The 23786-nt window shown below is 39.6% G+C and overlaps 1 protein-coding gene across 3 annotated transcripts in view; it reads left to right on the top strand.

Moving 5' to 3' along the window:
• The window catches only part of RAPGEF5 (Rap guanine nucleotide exchange factor 5), a 163744-nt gene that overhangs the window by 112259 nt on the left and 27699 nt on the right, over positions 1-23786 (top strand). For 2 of the 3 annotated variants that reach the window (XM_074900403.1, XM_074900402.1), the window contains exons 12-17: positions 13202-13280; positions 15357-15501; positions 17394-17491; positions 18261-18291; positions 19223-19301; positions 22292-22441. In XM_074900403.1, the coding sequence (XP_074756504.1) occupies positions 13202-13280; positions 15357-15501; positions 17394-17491; positions 18261-18291; positions 19223-19301; positions 22292-22441 (582 nt within the window). The remainder of the gene's footprint in view (positions 1-13201; positions 13281-15356; positions 15502-17393; positions 17492-18260; positions 18292-19222; positions 19302-22291; positions 22442-23786) is intronic. The other variant, XM_074900404.1, reaches the window with a different exon arrangement.

The following is a 23786-nucleotide window of genomic DNA, read 5'->3' as shown; positions in this document are numbered from 1 at the left end:
TATAGGGTCAGCTAAGAAGACCCAACAGCCTGGTGCAACAGAGAGGTGGGAAGCCTTGCTAGAGAAACTGGATGTGGACACGGTTTGCAGAATTTTAAATAAGGAGGATATCTCAGTGATGCTAGTAGTCCCAGTGTTAGAGATTGTATCTTTTAATCAAAAAAGCCCCAGTCCCACCGATGACACCTTGAGGTGCTACCACTATATCTCCTTTGACTGAGTTACTTTATGTCTACAAATATAGCTGTGCTTAATGGCAGCCTTTACTTCAGTGAGACAATAATTTGTCTCTCTATTTCTTCTACAGATGCACTTAATCCCATTACTTATAGAAACACGGTGTCTTTGAGAATTTGTTGCTCTGTCTCAAATGTGGTTGAAATTTGACAACAGATTCAAAGGTCACAAGGTAAGGGAGAGCAAGACTGACGGACAGTTGGACAGGCAGTTCAGTTTCAAAAGCTTTTTTCCTGCAGAGAACAAGAAAAGAGAAGAAATGCTGAAGGAAAGTAGAAAGTATGCTGTTGTTAGCCTATTTAATTTGAAAAGTGTTTGGAAATTTAATAGGGGTGGGTGATTTGCAGTGGGATCACCATCTCAATCTCACATTTTGGTAGTGTTGGCCTCACTGGCAGTAAGCCAAATGCACTGGTATTGTCTGCATGGGACTATGGAGAGATGAGCAGAATGGGAGTGAGGATACTGGGTTTGTACTCTCAGCCTTTACAGGTACCTCCTGCCTCTGCTGAGCCTTTGTCTGCCTCCCTTTTTCTGTACATGGGAAAAATAAAGCACATTTTATAAAAACTGCTGGCACTTACGGCCAAAAAGAGCTATAGAGGTGAAACGTGGCAGCAAGTGCTAGTCACAGCCAGATGTTGTTATGTGTAGTGGTGAAGCATGGGCATGGAGCAAATAAGTTAAGAGTCCCAGTTTAATACAGTATCCTATCTGTTACTGCAGTTTTTTACCTTTATCCTAAACACTGCACTGGATTCACGTATGCTTGTGCAGAAAGGTAGAGTGTACATCTTGGCCAAGGAGATTTCTCTGTGCCCTTTGGAAGTCCAAGGAACAGCTGGCAGTGTTGATGAAGGGGTAACAACTGAACAAACAATTTTTACAAGATATAGAATATATCTCTTGCATTAGATGTTTTCCAGTGTGTGCATGAAAGATACAGTGTCTCATAAGACTTGGAAAAGAAAGATGCAAAAGAAGAAAGCTAGACTATACCACTCCAAAGTTATGCCTGAGAGTTGTATTCTGCATGTGTTTTTGTGACTAAAGCAATAAATAGCACTAAAAATCAAAATAATGGCAAACGTGAATTTTCTCACCTTTAGAAGATTACCCCACTGGGGTTTTCATCCAGTAATTGCTTAATATCCCTGCTTTATTTAACTGAGATAAGCAAGGCCATCAAATAAAATCCCTGAGTAATTACGGTACAGCTGAACCAAGAATCTAACGCCGAGCTCCCCAATGAATGGAAATAGATGGAAAATTATCAGGATAAAGGTGTTCTTTCTCGAAAGTGTAACATTGAACTACTGTGTATTGCAAGAAGCCAAAGGTCCTTGCACAAGAACACAGTTCTGCTGCCACAGGGAAATACAGGGGTATTTTAATACTCACAAGCAGCTGAACTCTGGATAATGTCTGTTCCTTCTGTCTTACCCCTGTATGATCTTTAAACCATGCAAGCAAGTACCTTTGTTATTTCTTTCATTCTCCTGTCAGAACAGGGTTGTACTGACAAACCCAATAGTTTGAAGTTGTTAGATGTTCTTAATATATACACAGACTGTGTACAAGGCATTTTTTTTTTTATTGCTGTCTTCCATTAAGTTGTAATAATGAGAAAAACTGTCTTAAATCACGTTAACTTGTCACTGGAATGATTTGTGTGTCTCAGTATAGCGAGTACAATTTCAGGTTCATAATTTAAGGACATATATCATGTAAATAAGTCTACAATTAATGTAACATTGTGTTTTAACTCCACTATCATGAAATTCAGGGTTTTTTGGAACCCATTCACCACACAGGGAAGCAGAGTGCAGCTGCCTTATGAGTGCTCTGACACTTGTTCTGTTCTTACGCTGTGAAGTCATGCTTCACTGCCACAGAGAGTAAGGAGAAAGGCAGGTGTGGAAATGCAAGATGCAAGTACGGCCCTGTTTTTGGTTTTTGGATTATTTTGGGTGTCGTGTCCCTCCTGCCATCCTCCTCCCAGGACAAGAAGGTCTCTGCTGTGCATTGTAGGTGTTTAGATACTGCATAAGTTATTTCAGAGGTATCTGAGAAGTGTGTGTCCATCAGCCTGAAGTGTTGTACACCCTGGGGCAGAATGCTGGAAGTGGCATCCTTCACATGGCAGTGACACTGCAGTGTGCTGCTAATGCCTGTCTGGGTCTTCTATGGGGTTTGCAAGATGTATTATCTCCTCCTCGCCCCCTGCCCAGCCAGGGCTTGTAACACATTGCAGCCATGCAGCACCTTTGCTGGGCCTTTTGCCTCCATATGTCAGAAGATGTCGGCAAGTGGGTTGCTGCTTTTGAGGTTTCTTGACAGTGGGCTGCAGCTGCATGTGCAAGACCCTAACCTAGTGTGTGTGACCACCAAAAATGTCCCACCACTTGACCCAATGCATTGCTCTTTCACATGCTGGAAGAAGTGCATGGTCTGCACGTTAGTCTAGTGCATGTTATTGCCATTTTCTGCAGAGATTTGGACCAAATCCAACAGTTCTTGCTCAGATGAAAATGCCATCATTCCCTTTGTAGGCAGTTCCACCAAATCTGCAGAAGCCAGGAGTGTTTTGGCAGTGGAGGCTTTTTTGTGCTAGGCTTCCCTGAAGAGATGCTGTGATGTTTATTGCACATGCTCCAGTGCCACATGTTGGGGAGCTTGCACTGCTTAGCATATTTATGATAATTTGGCTCCCAGGGGCAAACAAGATTCTTCTTATATCTCCTTCCCCAGGCCGAAGCACAAAGAAATTTCTCCTTGCTGCTTTGTAGGGGGAAAATAATAGATCAAAGCTTCTCACTAAACACTTTTAAAAATACACAGTGTGGATCCATACATTTCTATTCCCTTAAGGGACCTATTCCTCTGGTTGGTATGGAAAGCAGTTAGCAGCAGGTGAAGAGGATATCACTGCACACTGAAGTGTAGGCATTGCACCTGACCTGCAGAGCTTTAGATGTGGCATTGCCACGTGTAGTTTGACCTGTCCTTTATCCATAGTATGTACAGTAAGGAATATTCTGGTCACTATACTGTACTCATTGTAATCTGCTGGATTTTAGAGCCTGGCATAAGGTACTGAAGTTAAAACCTTTTGGGCTTAAATAAGTCTTAACTTATTTGAAAATAATGCCAATTAAGATTTTTAAAATATATATATATATATTTTATTTTGGGGTTGTAAACAGAAAATTTGGTTTCATGTTCTCAGAAATGTCACTGAAGAGTGTCTCCAGTTGAAAACCCAGAAATTAAGAACTCACAGTCTTTTTTTGAAGACGTGATGATATTTTTATAAATAATATTAGATTTGAAGATTACTGTTTCTTAGGAGTAGACTTTCCAATTCAGTGATGAGAAGGACATGCTGAACTTGAAACTTTGTTCTTCTTTAATGCCATACTAGTGTTGGACAGCAAAGATGAAAAGTATCTTCCGTTATATTAACTCTCTGAAAGTTAAATGTCTAGTCTAATTTTAAAGTTCCCTTTAGACTCAAATGTGAGCTGAGCTGGTGGACCCGGGAAAAGGCTTGAGCAGCCTCAGAGGGGTGCACCTCAAAGCACCCACTTGATAGGATCAGGCTTGCAGTGGCAGAGGGAGCAGGTGATGCTGACCCTTTTTGTGTGCTCTCTGTTGCTGAAGGATGGCTGTGTGTGACAATTGTGCTGCCACCAGGCAACTGGAGGTCTTGCTGGCCCGGCTGAAGCACTGACAGCTCTCTGTGGCACCTGGAGGTTGTCACTGAGGGGTCTAGCGAGCATTGCATCTCTCTGGGTGCCTGGAGGAGAGGGTGATGTCAGGGATGCGAAGAAGTCTAGGTGCAAGACAGAAAAGTAACAACTTGCCTTGCACTTGCTCATACGACTTTCACGGAGACACGCTAGTGACAGGGGTGCTAGGCAGCGTGCATGCTGGAGGTGAAAACAGCCCAGCAGCGTGCTGTGCTGTTACTGCTTGTTACTGTGCCTATCAATTCTGCCCCATAAGGCAGCTGGACCCCGGGCAGAAGGGTGAAAGGGAACCATTAAACCTTTTATCCTTCTGCCTACTGCTCCAGGCAATTCTGGCCTGGCTGGCTTATTTAAAAAAATTAATGGAAAGAGAGGGTGGGTAGGATGGGTTTTTCTCCTAAAGTACTTTGGGAGACGCCTGATGTGAACAAGGAGTGGCTGCCTTCTGCAGTGAGACTTATGTGAGCACGTGTGTTAGAATACCTCAGTTTACTGTCAAGTGAAGTTTCACTGCATGGAAAGCTTGAGTGTTTTAGTTGCTGTAGTCAAGGGCTTTTTTTTAACAAAAATTAGCAATGACTTAGGGTGACTGCTTTAGGCAATATTTCTAATAAATACTTCAAAATGTATAAGGCATGGTGGATTTGCCCAATAATTTCAAATAACCCCGACCATTATAGCTGCACATTAATCACCAGGGCTCCCTCCTACCTGGGGAGGCGGGGGGGAAGGGCTTCAGATTTCTCTGTGGAAAAATTAGTGCCTCATTAAAGCTAGACAAGTTTGACATTTGCTCTCTGCCTGTGGTTTCAGGGCTTTTTGTCCCTCAAGCAAAATACGAAACTGCTCCAATACATGTGATAGCAGCAACTGGAATGCAACTTTAGGAGGATCTTTGACCTTACCAGACAGAATGCGTTTGATTCATTCTGCAGATGTTAAAATACTGCCAGAAATTTCTAGGAGATGACCTTAGAAATTATTCCTAGTTCTGACTTTTGCGCTCTAATAAATCTGGTTGTACAGGTTAAATATCTTGCCCTTATATATTTTCTTTTCCTAACCTAATGCCAGAAATAAATGGCTTTCTCTTTATTCCTTTGTGCATTGATTTCTTGGTGCTTCAGTGGTTAGATGACATAACTACTATAATTGTTTTAATACATTAGCAGCAAATTATATATCGATGTTCTTTTTTCCATTGACCTTTCTTTCTCAACATAATTTTCATTTTTTGCTTCATGCTGTGTCCATGGTGGCATAGCATTATTAGAGGATTTGATTTTGAATTAAGGGCTAATCCTGCAAGGTCCTGAGTGCAGTTGCCATCTGCTGAATGCAAGGGAGATCTGGGACCACTCAGATGTGAGCCAATATCTTGCTAGAGCAGATAGTAATGATAGCTATTTGCATTTGGTGTTTGTACTCTGAGATGTCCTGACAGTTTTAGTAAACTGCTGTGGAATTACAGATTATTGAGAAACTCCTATCTTTGAAAAGAGTTGCCCTCAAATCGTTTTTCCGTTTCTGCAGAAAAAGCAATTTTCTGATTACAACTCCCAGCTCTCTGGACATGCGTTTGCATTGCTGAAAGGTTTCAGAGCATTGCATAGTATTATGTGAAGCACAACATGCAAAAAATCTAAATGTAGCAGTGTCTGCCTTGAGGTGTGATTATAATTTTTCTCATTTTACAGAAAAGAGTAAGAAGGGTGACAAGAATTTGTTAAGCTTCAGAGCTTTCTGCACAGAGAGGCTGAAGAACTGAAAATGCTTTGTTGTGGCCCTCATTTAGTTTAATTTGAACTCAGTGAGTGACTATTTAAAATGGCAAAAAATGTCTACTCCCTATAGAATAGTAAGTAATCAGCATGCGTTTTACTCAGACACAGGGAGCTCATCTGTCTGTTTGCCCAGCTGTAACCCCATCTCATAGGGCTGCTTTTCGTGATGATTGTGAGAAATGCAAGTTTTAACTATTTCTGAGCAGTTACGGTGTTGCTAAACCCATCAGTGAATATTTTATTTGAAAAAAATATTTCCAGAATGTGCTTTGAAGTGACAAGGTGCATTAGCGATATTAAGCCCAGCTTTTCAGTCATATACAGGAAGATAAAAACCCCAAAGCATTCAGTTGATTTGGTTTGTTTCTTTTCCCAAATATACTCTGGAGGATGAGCCTCACTAAAAGTTAGAGAGAAGTGACTGGTCCTGCAAGGTAGGGATGATGCAGTGAATGTAAAGGAGAACAAATTTTGAAGCTGTTGGTGTTTTTTTAAATTCAGAATTCTGGCTAATGCTGATAAGCGTATTAATATAAGGTGATGTCAGGAGCTGACCATATGGTCATCCCATTGTCTTTGCCGTAATCACAAATGGGAAATGGCATCGCTGAAGAGCTTTAGAATTTGTTGTATGTTGTCTAAAATACATTTCTCTCTCCATCTTTCTCAAAAAAGCCTCCCACTCCCCCACCCAAACACCAAAGAGATCTCATTACAGCACAAAATTCAGAGTTTGCATTGATGTTTGAAAAATCAATATGTAGCTCCCATTCGTGTTTCATGCTGCTGGAGATCCTGCATGCTGCTCACCAATACATTATACTCAAGTTCTAATGTGCTTCAGGATGAAGATGATCTTATGATCTCCTTCTGTTTGGTATGTGTCTGAAAGATAAATTGAGCAGTAAGGGCATTTAGAGGTTGTCTCTGCTTGGAAAGCAGAGAGTTTAGTGGGTAGTTTAATTCTCTCATACTCACAGTGAAAACCACAACTGCTGTGTAGCATGAGTAAGCGTTGCTAAACTGACACTAGAAAATTGCTGTAAGAGTAGTTTTAACTTGTGAGTTAACTGTGAATTCCAGTGGCTTTTTCATTCAGGCAATCTTTTTTTTTCTTTTTTTTTTTTTTTTTTTTACCCCCAGTCTCCACACAGGTTTGGCCTCCTCCAGCAAATCCTTGGAGAAAGCTGAATAGCTACTTTGCATAAAATGGAAAAAGACTTGCATTCCAGTACTTTATCTATATTTTCTTATAATCCGATTTAGTGGGGAATACAAGCCTGAAAAACCCTTAAATCTTTCTGTAATTCTTGCACAACCATTCACAGTGGATTTGTACTGTGCAAAGTGGAAGAGATTTGGGTTCAGAATTGTGATAAATTTAAAGAAACCCAAACAGATTACTTGTTTTTCTTTGCAGTTTAACAGATGTCGGTATCAGTACCCTGTCCCCAATTAACAGTACGTGACATAGCAGATCTGTAGATAAAGGAATGGAGAGTTTATATGCACAGTCTTTATGTTTATGCTCTTCTGTATAGAGGAAGTTGTCTTTTGTAAACCATGCAGTTAGAAGAAAAAAGATTGATGCATATCACATTTAAAATCCTGTTGGTTGCCTTGTTTTACGTAGCTTTTTTTTTTTTTTAATATAAGCATATGTAATGGAAAGGAAAGAACATGGGAACAGAAATGTTATTGAGTAGGAGAGTAGGAAGAACGGGGTTTGAAAAGTTGCTCTGTATAGTCCAATATGAAAAAGGGAATGGTTCTTGTCACCTCGGCAATCATAGTTTGTCACTGAAAGTGGGAGGGCTTGTTTGTCTTATTTTTCACTTTTTTTTTTTTTTTTTTTGTGGTAGCTACTGAGAAGCAGCAAAACAAAAACTGTTCAGGATTTAACAGGGTGATCAGAAAATCAGGGCAAACTTGAATTTGTCTTCAAGTTATCTCTTCTGTGGGTGTAAAGGGATTAATGACTTGGGGCTGGCATTAGGAATAATTATATCTGGCTTAGGTGGACAGGATGCCTAATATTAGCAATAGAGCAATGCCGAATACAGTTTGAGCTATTGAACATGTTTGTAATGTTAATGTATATACAGTGTTGTTTGAGCTGTGATGGTTGGTGCACATGCATACTAGTAAATAATATGTGGACGTAAAATTGCTAGGTGGGTAGTTAGAGAGGTGTCTCTATCTGTAACACTGGAATATTTCCCTACTTTTCCTTCTTTACTCATTCTGTGTGATAGCTAAACTGAAACATTTGCTTTTAAAAAACTGTCCTCAAATGTATTTATTGTAATAACAAGAATTTAATTTCTACTCCACTTGACAAAGGCATTTCCTTTAGATTAAGTGTCTTTCTGTGTTTATATAACAAGTTGTTAGTGTGATGCCTGATGCCTATTGCCTTGTACCAACCACTGTGGTAGTTTAAAAAAATGCTCCAGTTTTAGAGAAGACCTTACAGGTGTTAGACATGGCAACACTGTGAAGTGTACTCCCTGTCCAGATTTGTTAAATGTGCATCATGGATAACTTCTTGCTACAGATCTGTATTCTTTCTGTCCTAAGGCTTAGTAATTGATACCCTGCCTGGAGAAGAGGGTGGAGAAGGAAGACAAGAAATTGCTGAAAATTCAAATTTGATGTGTAAAGCCATGTGAGAAACCCATTCTACCCTCCTGGCATTTATAATTGTGTCATCATATTGAGTTAATATTTGTAGAATTGCCCTCTCAGAGAGAAAGGGTATGATCTGGTTAAAGAGGTAAGCAGGCACATAAAAAGCAGCAGAGAATCCTGTGTATTTTTTTTAGTACATGGGAATATATCATGTGTCATTTATCCAAATATACAACCATATTACTATCTCTGGGGCTCTAAATCCCCCTTCCTCACCAAATACACCGTCATTACTGTTGGCTGTTATCACCACATACATGCAATACAGTTGCAACTTCTCATGTAGACATATTGCTGAATCCTTTAGTTGCCAACTGAAAGCGTAAGTTCCCTGGGTAATTCATGTCCCCTGTCACGTCCAGTGTCTACTGCTCTTTCTACCTGTCGGCCACCCTGAATGTGTCTTGCAGAAGGACTTGTACATCATAGAAAGATGGGAAGAGTGGTACTAGCTGCTCCCAACTGGTATCTGTGCTGCCTTACTTCACCTGGGGAAAGGAGGGGATGCACACAACCTGTGAGAAACTGTCTCAGCAGAAGCTGGTGTGAATTGATTATTTAATAGCGAACACGCACAGTGCCTGCTTTTTTATTATTTTTATGCCTATGGTACTCGTGCACATTCGGTGAGATTACTGCCTAAGGCTGCCCCCAAAGAGCTGCAAGAACAGGAGCCCACTGAAGTCATGCTGGTTCTGTTGCATGTCTTAATGAAGCTTTAAAATGCTTTAAATTGTCTTTGAAATGAAATATTCCATAGCTGCAAGCTAACTGCATACTTTGTAATAATTGCTTAGCCAAATAAAGGAAAATTGTGAGGAACAAAGAAAAATTAGATTGATGGCTAGAAGAAAATGATTAAATAAAAAATTCATGAAGAAGATAAATTTAAAAAAATAGCATAGCATCACAGGTTTTTGCACAAAGACTTCCCTTCCAATGGGAGCTTTTCTTTTCCAACTATTAGTGTGCATTTTATTCTCCCCGTTTGCTACAAATACTAGAAAAACTTTTTCTGTGGGAATAATGGTCACAAATTTACGCAGAAACTGGGACACAGAGTAAAATTTTAAAACAGGTATGCATTTCACTGCCATTCTGAGTGGGGTTTGGTGCACTGTAAATAATTCATGAATTGTCTGGAATTGCCTTTTTTTTTAAACTCTTAAATCAACTGTGACTAAACAGAAAAAAAAACAGAAAGATTTCTGTTCATAATGATCAGGCCAAATTGTACACTTAGAGCTCTCTCTCATTCAAATTTACTGCTCTTAGTGGCCATTAGTAACAGAATGAATAATTTGCTGTGAATAAATTCTCTCTTGGTTAGCTTGTGTCTCTGTTTGCAGGTTAAGACCAGCAAATCATTATTTGTGGGCATGTATTAATGTCCAGAAGTAACTGAGCAGTATGCAATTATTTGTTTTGAACAAATTATTTTTGAAGAATCAGTACACCGCCAGGTTTGTGTCCTTGCTATGGCATGAAAAAACATTCTGGAATGATTTTAAATTACAGTGCATTTAGGAAGAAAATACAGAAAATAGTTACAGTGAACAGTAGGACTTCAAGGAAACACCTACAAGCTAGCGCAGGCATTTTAAAATATGATTGTTATTGTAAAGTCTTTAAGTGGTGCCTGGTAATAGATATTTAATCTAGGAAAAGCACTTTCATTGCTTACTTGTTAAAGTAATTTAACGGATGAGTGATGCTATTAATGAACCACATGTAGAATCTGGACTTTTTTGTTCAAAACATTTCTTTAGCTTTTAAATTTCTAAACAGGTTCAGAGGCAATTTGAAGAGATCTAGCCTATATACAAGCTACGGGAATTGTCATCTACGAACTTTTCTTCTTAGCATTTCCTCTGTATTGAGAAGAAAAGAGTCATCACTATGTATACATATGTGCAAGTTTAAGTTGGCTGAGTGATATACCTTGTTTTGACAAGGTTGTTAGAAGCCAGAGACTGAATGGATGTATGATTGAGCATGCAGTGACAGATGAAAAGAGGGCTTAAAACCAGTGGTAAGTTATCTAACAAATTTACAGTTTCAATCTGATAGCAAAAAAAAAATAAAAATAGTGAAGGGCATTAGAAATATCTGTAGCATAGTTCTTAGAAAGAATTCAAGCAAAATGGCAAACACTAAATAATAGCAAAACTAGCCTTTCTTCCCAACTCAACACTTTGGGATGCTTGAATAATTGAAGATAGACATGTGGAAAGCAGATGATCAGGTAATGAAAATGAACTTTTTAAGTTGTTTTTTTAACACCAGTTAGGATGATAAAATCACTCTATTCTGAGCAGTTGCAGAAGTTCATTGATAAGCGTTGCAGTTTTGCTTCAGCTAGTACTTAATTTCCGAACACATGGCTATGTATTGCTGAAACTCAGATTATTACCTATACAGAGTAGAAAGTTGGGGAAATAATTTGTTGTAAATGTCCCTGTGACTCCATGTGTATCACTGCACAGTCACATAGTTTAGTGAAAAACTAAAATGTGGTTGTTGATTCCAAGATCAGCTGTTTCCAAATAAATGTTTGTGAAACCTCCAACTTTAATAGCTCATTGTATCATCCAAAAGATGTGCACAGAATGAATAGATGACCTTTCAGATAGAGAACAAGCTGTTTACAATGTTTACAATGTCTTTTCATTTACTGAGACAAAATACTCTTTCTGTGCAGAGATAATACTTTCCACCATTTTTAACAATGTTAATGAAATATAAAGAATTTAATTGTTTCATTTCCGAATGCAAGGGGTTTTAGCTATGCATCTTTAGAACAGGACTCTTTCTAGACCAGCTGTGTTAAATGCATTGATCTAGCTAGATTTTTTTTTTTTTTTAAGACAATGGAGGTATTTGAATCCCATGCTCACAGCTCAAATTAGCTATCCATCCATGTGATATCCACATGATACCTGGGTTTGAGTGATATATGGATGAATTCTTACTGCCATTCTGCACTGCAGCTATGGGTCAATAATTTACTGACAAGGAGGTCCAAGGCAGCTGTAACTGAAATTGGTCTAAATTACTGTGAAATTGCAGCCTTGGCATGGAAAGCTGCCGGTATGCTCTCAGTTGCACGCTTGTACATAAGCACTGGCTTGGACGGGAACAGATCACAGACAAGTAGTGAGAAGATCAGGGTACGGAAATCAAGGCTCAGCCTTATCTTTCTCATGTGAGGTACAGTTTGGCCCTTAGTCTTTGCAGTTGTAAATCCACCACTTAAATCACAACTGTGTAATTGGTACTAACTAGTAACAACTAGTTATACTGGTAAAGTATTTTTTGCTCTGCAGTATAACCAGAATTACTTCTGTTACTGTTCAGTCTCTGTCCGTGTTCCTGTTCTTATCTGATAAAGCAGGTGGTGCAAACCTTTTTTCTTGTTAAAGGGAACACAGTATATCTGCTGGAATTCAAAGAAATACAGTGAACAGGAATTCCTCAAAACTTGGTGAAAATCTTGCCACTTTTGGGAAGAAAAAAACCCAAAAAACCAAGAACAAGCATTTTTATTTTGGGGTTAAAAAGACCAATATAATTCTCTTGTCTGTTTGCAGAAAACTGAAGATTTTGGTTTTATGAACCAAATACAAATTCATTCCTAGATCACACGTCATATATGAGTAGCTTACTCAAATTGGAAGCAGGTCCAAGTAAGATCAGGATGCTCAAGAGCTTTGCCCAGGCAAGCCCTGAACACGCCTGATGGTGGAGATTCTGCAGTCTGTCTAGGCAACCTGTCCCAGTGGTTGACCCTTCTACAGGAGAAAAAAAAAAAAATCCCTTGTATCTAGACAAATTTTCCTTTGTTGCAGTCTTTTTGTTGAAGGTTGCCCCTTACCATTTTGCTGCATGCCTCCAGGAAAAGTCTGGCTTGGTCTTATCCCTACTCTGTCACTGGGTTGTTGAAGACCACCATAAGATTACCCTTGAGCCCTCTCATCCTAGAGCAAACCCAGACCTTTCAGCCACCTACTGTGTGTGGTAAAGGTTTGGAAAAATCCTAAAACTAGTGTGGCATGGGAAAGAGGAAAGTGACACTGAGATCCAAACTGGCAGTGCCGTCCATCTTGACAGTCTGAGGTGCTACAACTGCAGTGGGTAGTTACTGTTAGTAAGTACCTTCTGCCTGATTTGTAACACTGACAGAAACCAGAAAAAAACCCTTCTGTATTGTAATTAAATAAACCTCAGAGAAAACTTCTCAGCACTTACAGTGACGTCCACAAGACTAACCAGCTGAAGATTAGAATATATCTCATGGTTCTCAAGTACTATGCATAGATGTTATCACAGTACATGGCAATTACAGTTTTCTCTTCCCTATTACTAGAAGCTTTTCTTCTGAATTTTCAAAACAGCTTAGCTCATGGAAAGGTTGCTTTGCATGCAGCAGAGCCAACTGGCATGGTGGTGTTTGTGAAAAGGACTCTTCCTTATGGACTCCTGAACTGTGGCTTATTTTGTACTTGTTGGTTCTTTGAGAGCTGAGGATGTGCTTTTAAAATAAAGGATCTAATCTCTGCAGTGGCAATGTATTGTTAACTGTTTGACGCTTAGTTTGATGTATTCTGTATACTTTGGACATCTTTTTTTTCTGCGAGGAGGTCCTATTCCTGCCATGCACACTAACAGGTGTAGAAAACTCTCTTCCTCCTCTCACTAATGTATTGTACCTTGGACTTTTTTTGTCTTCCTCTGCAGAAACTCTCCTGGATGACTTCCTTCTCACATACACAGTCTTCATGACGACTGATGACTTGTGCCAGGCGCTTCTGAGGCAATATCCTTTTATTAAGTGTTATATTAACAGGAGTCACATGCTTACACCTAGGTTTATCTTTTGTCAAGCCTTATATCAAATGTAGTAAATTGCATGTATGGGATAATTAGTTTTGCTCTTTACATATTGGTGTTATTGAAATACAAGCCTGCATGAATATTTTGAGGTTGCATGTAAAAATGGTGAGAAAAGAGAACAATTGTCTGATGTTTAGTATGGTGTGCTTAGAATGTGGACAGCAACTGAGATTTTGGTACCCCAAGAAATGCATGAACAAATAGGAGAAACTTCAGAAGAAAGAAATGGGAATTATCAGTATTCTAGAAAAAAAAAAAAAAAGTCCTACAAGGAAGAATTAAAAGAATTGTGATTGTTTTACTGAAAAAAGGCAAACTATAAATGGGACAATCTCTCAGGTACCTAAAGAGGAAGGGAAGAATCTGTTCCCATCTCAATGCCAGACGGAACAAGAGGCAGTGAGATTAAATTGATGTAAGACATTTTGTGTTAGATACTATAAAATTTTTTTTTACATTAAGAAAAGAACCCCTGGAGTCGAAAATGTGTGAGACAGTAGAATCTTTGATATTGGAGAACATTAAGAAGAAGAAACTGGAAAATATATTTCAAGGGTAGATAACACAGGGTACACCTGAGCCTCTCTTAGAGACTCGTTAGGGTGGACTTGGATGGAATAGCTTAGGTCTTTCAAGGTTTATTCTCCAGTCCAGTTTTCATAAGGCTTTATGATACTTGGAATTCAGATCACATCTGTAGCTTCCCAAAGTTCAGGTTATATTATTTTCATAACTCAAATGGGTTGTGGAGGAAAATATTCAAACTGAAAACATGAAATCCAAAGTTGGTTATGAGTTCCCCTAATTGGCATGTGCCTGTAAAACCAGAGATATATACATTCACCTATTATAACATTTAGAGTTTGTGTAGCTGAGGAATTAATAAACAGAAGATTCCTGCTCTGAAGTTGAATGTACAAAGCTAAAGCTGCCTCTGAATAAAACTGTATCCAAAACATACACATTTGTGTATGTGCATACTTCACAAGAATGCTTGAAAGATATATTGAAACAGATGCCTAACTCATAGCAACAATGCAATCTTATATCTGTTGGTTTTGTTTAAAGATAAATAAACCTTTATAACTGTTATAGAATAACATTTAAAGTGGGGTTAAAACCTATCCAGACCTTTATGTTAATTCCTAGAATACCTATATCTGTGTAATACATTTCAGAATATGTGAAGATAAGTAATGAAGAATAAGTATTTTACAGTCTCTGCTCCTTTTGTCATGTGATACAGTATATAAGTCTAACTCATTCTGAGATAAAGGATTTTTATTTTTTTTTTGTATTTCCAATTACTTCCATAAGCTATGAAGCATTGTTTGAATGGACTTGTAGCTATAAAATGAACTTGCCTTTTTTTCTTTTTCCTCTTTATCTTTTGTGGTGAAAACATCATCTTTACCTATTAAAAGAATAGCAAAGGGACAGGAACAATGTACTAAGTGGGTATCTTCTGTCATTTGGTGTTTCTGCTTTGTGAATAGAGAACAATAGTGGAAATATTCTTTTACTTTTTTTTTTTTTTTTTAATAGTGTTATTTCTGCAGACAGTGTAAGTTGTGCAGGGAAAAAGAAACTGACTACCTCTGCCTGGGTTTTTTGTTGTTGTTAATGATGCATTGTCCTCCATTCATGTTGGCATCTGTGTGCAGGACAAAGGTTTGTTCCCAGTTCTGCAGAAAAGGTATGACTCAACATTGTATAATTCCTTTTGAATTGATTTTACTTTTAGAGACTTGCCTCTCAAATCAATAAAGGAAAAAAATCCTGTTGACACAGGGGGTGAACTGACATTTCTATTACTGAGAATTTAATTCTAAAAAGTTGATGAAACTCCTAAAGCTCCAGATGGGATAAAATATTTAAAACCAAGGAATGTAGTGAAAAAAATCATTCATTAGCAAATGAGATGATTGCAAAGTCTTTTCCATCACTTAAAAATTAAGTTTCAGTGAGACCTTATTATTTGTTCCTTAATCTGCTGTACCTATTGTGCTAAGAACCACCAAGGGAAAGAAGATGAGACTGATGTATCCTGTAGGAAACGAAAAGTCTTGCATTTGGTGTCTCAGTGGACTTCTCTCTACAAAGACTGGTTACATGAAGATGAGCATTTAAAACAATTCTTAAAGGTATTGAAACACTTTCTGATGCATTTCAGCATTTTTTAGTAAACATACTGTGCCTAAAAAGCCCCAACAACAAAATCTATAAAGCATAACTTTTCATACTTAAATTTCTCCATGAAATCTATAATATAAAATTATTTACATGTGTCTTCCTTGAATGCCTTAGAGATAGTCATTGACAGAAAATCCAATGTCAATACATTCAATGTCAAAAACATTACTTTCAGATATGAAACTTATAGAACTCCGTGCTTTCTAGAAAATGGGAAAAATTAGGAAGAAATAAAACTACAAGGATGTAGAGGTTCCTTGGACACACTGGTTGTGTCTGCCAGAACAGGGTCTACAGCTGGTATCCAGCAGATCACAAACAATGAGAGAGTTTTGAGGTCCTTGTAAGAGATGCTAATTTGCCTGAGGAATGAAATGGTATTCCTCAGCATTTGTCAGGTGCACATGGAGAGTGGCACAGCTTTATGTATTTTTAATAAAGTTATATCCTTACTTACTAGCAACAGTCTTCTGATCTTTCTGAATGAGTTAAAAAGCTTTTATAATTCCCTTCTAAATTTACAAATAGCCATGTCATCTCTGACGCAAGATCCATCTGGTTGTTGATTTTACTTCCCCCCCCCCCCTCGCAGTTGAAAGATGAAATTATTTTAGGGGACTTTGCAGGATCTTCCACTGTTCCTGATGAAACTCTTTGTCTGCAACTGGAGATACTCTTATGGGCCTTTTAGTTCTCTTCAGTCATTCACTGAAGACAAAGGGATAAAACATTGAACTAAATTTGGAGAAAGCCTTGAGCTTAATTTTTTGTTTTGTTTTTGGAGTAGGACACACTGCATATGGAAGCAGAGATCTTAGGATTTTTTGGTACTAGATGGTACTAGATATGTGGTGCTGTACTGGAAAGGGGTCATCGTTCCAGCCATCATTTAGTTTTGCAGCTATCTTGGTGCAAGGCTTGTCTTTCTGGCCGTGGAGGTGTGTGGCTGTGTATTGTCACACAATTTCTCTGCTTAAGGTTTCTGTGCAATATTAAACAGCAGTGTTATTAATGATGGTTGAAGTTATATTTGCAAAAACAATATGTAGGATTGTAGGCCAGAATCATTCATGCTGAAATTTATGAATATAGGAGTGTTAATTGGGCTAAAGCAAACCTGATGACTCAGCTCATACATGTGATCCTCATTTTCTTGGAAGGGAAAGATCTATGTGCAGATTCCAAAAAAGCATACAGAAAATATTTCCCATAATTTCAGTCGTGAAAGCCGGTTCAGTTTGTTTACCTCTTATCTGAGGTAGTGTCTTTTATTAACTGAGGTTCCTGATTGATGATATTCAGACAGTGTCTGCCCCCAAAAGAAGAAGTAAGGTTTATTTATTTATTTGTTGGTTTACAACTAGGAGTATGTTGTTACTTGTTTGTGAGACTTCAACTCAATTTAAAATGCGTGGAAACATGAGGAAAAGAGAAGGAGAACATTCTTTATTTTAAAAGTCTTAATCAAATAAACCTGTTAGTTATCATTCTGGATAAGTGATGATGGTGTGGTGTGTTCTCGTGCTTCTTCTGACCTAACCTAGATTTCATGTAGCAGTCGTGAGTGTTGTTTTAAGTCTTCCCATTTGTAGACAAGAGAGAGTCAACATTTTGCCCTCTCGCTTGGTGATGACACACAAAGAGTGTTTCTCCAAAGTCAAGCTGAATATTGACCAGTCTGGAAATTTAAACAGGAACATTCTCTTCTTATGCATCTTGCATAAATGTAATGATGAAATTTGTTTTAGTAGACTAGTGCCTGAATTGATTTAGACAGCTGATGTGATGCCTTAGATTTATGTTTGAGTGGCCAGATGTTTGCAGATACTGTTTTATTTTGTAGACGATATACAGGAATGTGTTAGATGATGTGTATGAATATCCCATTCTTGAGAAGGACCTGAAAGAATTTCAGAAGATACTTGGGATGCATCGTCGTCAGTAAGTATTGATTATATTTGTGAACAAGTCTCCTTTTATTTAGAGTGTAATTTATTTTTGTCATCATCTGCTGTAATTCAGTAAAGATAAAGTGATGAGTGATACAAGTATATAGTCATTTTTACAAATCATCTTTAAACTAAAGCTAGATTATTCAATCTTCTGTAATGTTTGTTGGGTAGGGTGTGTGGTTCAACAGTCACTCCCATCAATTTTGGTTGGGATGACTTGCAAGTAGAGCGATACTTTGTAGAAAAGCTGACAAAATTTCCCTCTGAAGTTGTGGTCCGTGACTTCAGATGGTACCTTCATTCTCATTCTCTCTCTGCAATCTGCAGTACTGAGAACATCTTTTTCAATAGTTATCTCAGTGTTATAATTTTAGTGATAAGTATGGTATTTGTAAAAGATACTTCCTTGGCATGTTTTTCCAACAAATGGAGTTTGTTTCCATGGTTTGGCTCTTGGGGCAGTGGAAAGAGCTGTGTCCCTGAGGGTGACTCTGAGTGCTTAACCAGGGGGCCCTAGCTGTGTCCCTGTTCTCTGGCAGCTCAGGGGCTGGCAGCATTGCTTTTCACTACACTGATTGTGCAAGTCACAGAAAAGTTTTCTGGCTGAGCCAGATGTCCTTAGCTTTCCTTGAAGGAGTTCTGCAGCCATTCTGCGGTGACCATTTAATGTTAAAAACTTGTAAACTTTGTATGGCTAAAACTTCCTTTTCCTAAGCTTTGGCTGGAAAGAGTAATTTGGATTTTCCTTTTTGTTTCAGCACTGTAGATGAGTACTCACCTCACCGAAAGGTAACGCAAACTTTATTGCTGCTGGTTGCTAGATAACTTATCTTACTTTCTTCTCCTCTGCCCACTTCCCTCACTTTTCTTGGCTTCTCAACTAATTGTGACCAGTGGCCAAAAACATGACAGAATACATCAGTGAGGTTAGACCTGCAACATTGTGTAAGGATTTATTTTTTTTTTTTCCTGCCAATGCAGCCTGGATATCAGCTCTGTGAACTAAGCTGCAGTGGCTGTGACAGTATTAGCATCTTAACAAGGTTCTCTGAGATGTCAGAATTCAGGGGAGACCTGGGAACATGTCCCCACCAGGCTGGAAAGATGTAGCACCCTGGGCAAACCAGGCTGAGCACAGACATTGACGTGGATGTCAAGTAGATAGAGCAAAGGGGGGATTTGTTGTGACAGGGACAGAGAAAGAAAGAGAAGAACATGAATCTGTCTATTTAACTGGAGGAAGAAGATGCAGCCAGAGAAAGTTGGCGTACAAACTGCACAGAGGTGAATTGCTTTGCTCATCAAATTTACTGGACTGAAGCTGAAGTGTGTAATAAGCTTAAAATGTTCCTGTGGAAATGTGGAGGCAGAACATGAGATTGTAGTGAAATTGCTAAATAGGCTGATTGGTACATAGGAAACGTGTATATATCTATATATATAAGAAATGGGCTCCAAACATGACTACAGAGAACCTTGAATCATGTAGACTGCTTAGCCTGGGCATGTCCTGTTTCCTCCAAAATCCCCACCTTGGCCATTATTTAGTAAGGCAACTCCTAGTTTACTGATCCAAGAAAGGGTGGGTGGATTTCCTATACAGAAACCTTTTTGGCCAGACGTATGGGCTGAATGCTATGTTTTTTGAATTACTGCTTTGTGAAGGGATGCAAAGAGTCACTGTTATCTCTCCCTTCCCCCCTCTTCCCTCCCCTCACAGAATAAAACATTTTTCCACCAATTCAGTCTAAAGGAGAACTGGCTGCAGCACAGAGGAACCATGAATGAAACAGAAGAAAGTAAGTATGATTGAAAGAGTGGAGGAAAAACAGCAGAACTGTTTCTCAAGGGTTGCCTATAATGTAAATTTTTTTAAACTGACATAGAGCTTCTGAACAGGACCTTAGGGCCACAGAAGAAGAAAGATTTGACTTTGTAAGGTTACCTTCCTGCCTCCTACTTTGCAGGGTTCAACAGTAACATGGTATCTCAAGGAGGTTTTGCCTTGTTTGGTTCCTCCAGCAGCCCTATAGCAGAGCTGTGTGCCTCCCAGCGTGGCTGGCAGCCCATCCATCAGGCATTATTCCTGCTCCATTTCATGCTCTCAGTCTCTTGACCTGGATCTTGGTTGCGAAAGGTGAATGAATATGCCTGTCACGTGAAATGGGCCAGGATCTGCTAACTCTGGGAACCCGCCTTAGTTCCTTCTCTCCTCAAAAATATCTCTGCGTGGAGTGCAAGGTGCCACTTCACTGCAATGTCAGCCATTTCAAAATGCAATTTCCCTTCGTTGCTACTAATGCAATAACTCAGTGAGTCTGTCACCCTCCTGTAGTGCCTGTATGAGGAAGGAGGCAGAGGAGAGGGTAACACTGTGTGCAGGGACCAGGAGAAGGACCTGGGTCTCATCCTTTGACGATATACCTTTATTTCTCACTGGGAACAAAACTCCGGAAGTTCACTTGGAGTCAGTATATTTTTAGTGCTAATTTGTGCCAGAATAAAAACTGAGCTCCTGTCAACGCCAAGTCTTGCTGCACAATACAGGTTGCTGATAAATATCCTCTTTCCATTCTTCAAATGTAGGTTTATTTGAGGTTTATGTTATCAAGGCTGCATCTAAAAATGTTATTTCCAGATGAGAGCCCTCACACTCATTCTTCTTAAAAAGTTGGACATAGCTCATGGGTGAATGGGAAGGGAAGTGTTGTGGCACCAGAGAGGGGACAGACTGCGTGGCCATGGGAACAGGAAGGGCAGGAGCCAGCAAGGTCAACCCCAACTGCTTTTTTTCTCATTCTTCGGGAGCATGAGCCACGGGAGATGATGGATTTGAGGGAATGAAATGCCAAAAGTGGAGATGGAGAGAGGAGAGACAGATGCTGAGGGTGGACATCTGAGTTAGTGTGGTGGAGGTCTGTGGACTGATGGGGTTTGTGGAGGATGGGTCTGTCCAAGCTGCACCGTGCCACTTGACCGGAGGCATTTTATCCCCTAATGTAGGCTTTGCCAGGGTGACTTGCAGCCCATGACTGCTTCCTCCTACTGGCATTCTCTCCTGCACCTCACAGAGGAGAGCAGAGGCTCCTGGAAGAGATGACATGGTCCATGCCAATAGATATGGCAGATAGGACGTTGGAAAGGTGTGTGGGGGAACAGGCTTTGAGAGAGTCAGTACAATGGTTGTGCTTGAGGACCTGACCTGTGGGTTGGTTTAGTTCAGTGTTAAAGGATATGTCAATAGCCTGGTTATAAATTAACACAGCTGTCATCATGCCCTCCCAAATGACAGAGAGGAGATTTCAAACAAATTCACTGTAAGCAAGTTGTGTTGCAGTCTGCATATGGAGTCAAAATATTCCTGTCAGATTTTTTAAAACTTATTTTTCTACCTGGTAATTTAGAGTGCAATTTGATGTCTCTATCTTTTCATGAGTTATATCCATTCTGAAGAGATATCCTGCCATAGGATGATCATCTGATTTACTGTCTGTCAGCAGAGACAGGTTAAGAAAAAATTATAAAATCAAATTGCTTTTCTTCCCCAAGGCTAAATGTTAAGTTCCTCCTTCTTTCTCAACTTCATGTTTTCTTTTCTGCAACACAAAAAAAAAAGATATTGTCGAGGATAGAGTTCTTAACTGCTTCTGGCATGGTCTCTGTTAATGAAAGTGCCCCGAAGCCATGAAAATTTCTAGGACAGGCAAAGAGCTATTGCTACATACATCTGTCAATAAAAATAATTTTAAAAATACAGCATTTCTAGAGAAGAAAAGTTTTGTCTTATGCTGACATGGTAGCAGCCTGTCTGCAATAAGAAGTGCTAGCGTAGAAGGAAATAGAAAGTTTAATCAAGCATTGAGGTGAATATGAACCCAAGAGTTGCGGCAGTCATTAGCAGATGTAATTTTTGAAATATTCATGCAAATCTCTAGCTCTGTTTCTTCCCTTTTAAGTATGGCAGCTGTATTTCAAAGAACTGGCTACAGCAAACTTGACAAAAGATGTAAACCTAAAATTCTGGCAAGCAAGAGTACATCCGTTTTTGTAGCAGAAACAAAGTACTAGCTGAGCTGACCACAGCATTACTGCTGGGAATCTCCCTTCCCAGAGCCAAACCGAATCATGGATTTCAGTGGAAGTGATGAGAGCAGGAATTTCTCCAAACCAGTCCTTTTTTATGTGAGCTGCAAATGATTCGGGGAAAGAGTTTTCAGAATTAATTGCATTGCTCTTTGGGCAGCCTCTGACAGTGCTAAAATACTCCGGCAGTGCAAGTAGTTTAGATGTCTAGACAGATAAGCTACCAGGAGTGGTTGAAGACTGGAGAGCACTGTTCTTGCGAAGCTTCTTCCAGGTGCAAGTGGAGGTCTGAAATAATTTCTGCAGCAGCTATGAAATATACTGAAAAGCACGATGATTTATCTGGACCTAAAAGGAAGGGAGAAAAGATGGCAACAGCTAAGTTTGCAAAGAAGATAGGCAATGGAGGAGTTTGTCCATTACAAATCCTCATGCTGGGAAGTCTTAAATAGGTATTGCTGTGGGGGTCTCTGTTTCCATTTGCTTGCCCCTCTCATTTTCCAGGGAGAGGAGGTGGGAAGGGGGAAAGTGGTGATGTTTATGCTTAGTTTCATGTCTCTATGGGTCAGGGTGCAGCAGCCACCCTTCCCGCAGGTGCAGCAGCCAGGCAGCAGAGGCACTGCCATGGCTGGGGCTGTGAGATTCTCCCCTGCGCTGTTCAGGTGTCTCTGCCTGCTGCTGAGCGTGTCTGTCTTCCTTTGTGCAGTTTTCTGCCGTGTGTATATAACAGAGCACTCCTATGTCAGTGTGAAAGCTCAAGTATCCACTTCAGCTCAGGAGATACTGAAGATTGTAGCAGAAAAGATCCAGTACCCGGAGGAGGAGTTGGCGCTGGTGACAGTCACGTTCTCTGGCGGTAAATAACATCCTTTCATTTGATTACTTACCTTTTAGTGCATCGTGTAAGGGAGGGCTGACATTTTCTGGTACCAGGATACAGCTGTTCCTGTGTGAGCCCACAGCTGGATGACCACGGGAACAATGAGGAGCTGCTTCCCAGAGAGTCGTTTCCATGGCAACAGCTCATTCTTGGGTACCATCGGATATGGCATCTCTTCTCTGGGAAGGGAGTGCAAAGGACTCTCAGTCTCCAGCAGTACTGCAAAATTTTATTTTTTCCCAACAGATGAATCTCCTAATTTTGCATTTAATTAATTTGGAAGGCAATGAGGCATGGTTTGCTTTAAAAATATAAAAGGGAACAGCAAATATATGTGTGGCTGTTTCCTCATTTACGGCATGGGTAATTATTCTCCAGCAGAAAGGAGGGAGACAGCTATTGGCACAGTTGAGATACTGAGAGCAATCTAAGCAGTATTTTGGAAGCAGTCTTGCTTACAACTGACATTTTTTGCCCATTATTTTAGTGTTTCTCATTGAACAGAAAGACTTACTGTCTTTAAGGAAGACCAGACTGATCGTAGGTTGATACTAGGGACCAGCCAGACTCTCAAGATTTTCTCTGGTGTCTGGCAGATCTCAAGCTCTTTGGTCAGATTGTTTTGCTCATTGTGGGATACTCTCAGGTAATACAAAGGAATCCATTTAACTAGGTGCATAGAAATGCGAAGCTGGATCTGCAGAAAGGGGCTAAGAGTGTAGAATATCTTGGCCATATTCTCAGATAACATTAGTTGGTGTTGATCCCCTGGGGTTGATACATTTAAGGATGCGCTCTTAGATATAGCACTCATTGCTACTTCCTTGTCAGTCTAGTTAAATGAAATATACACAAATGCTGGCTTGTTCTGTTTATGTACTTGATTCAGAAGTGGAAGGTCACATTTTTCTCCCCCACGCCAAGCTCAATCAAATAACCATTTTTTTCAGGGCACTGGTGTGGGTGGCAGGGAGATGGTGCCCTGGTCTGGCTATTGAGAGCCTGGACATGGAGCAGCAGCCACATGGGAGCATTACACATAGGTGTCCTGGCCAGCTGGTTACATTATTCACAGGCATGTTCTTTTTATCCTTGTGTGTGCCCAAACTTGCCTCCAGTGCATTTTACAGCACTGCAAAATCACTGTGCTGCTGCTGTTTTTCAGGTCTTGCACTTCTGTTCAAGAGCAGGGCAGGTTTTGCTCTGACAGCAATAAATCTGGTGCTAACTGCCGACTTAGCTAAAGGAAACCAACAATTCATAAATAATGAAACACACTATTATCTTTAGACCACATTGGTTCCCAGGAAAACCACAGAAT

This window comes from Athene noctua, chromosome 2 (genome assembly GCF_965140245.1).
Source record: "Athene noctua chromosome 2, bAthNoc1.hap1.1, whole genome shotgun sequence".
In the NCBI taxonomy this organism is placed as follows: Eukaryota; Metazoa; Chordata; class Aves; order Strigiformes; family Strigidae; genus Athene; species Athene noctua.
Note: the sequence above shows the minus strand (reverse complement) of the source record. Positions and strands in the feature narration are given on the sequence as shown.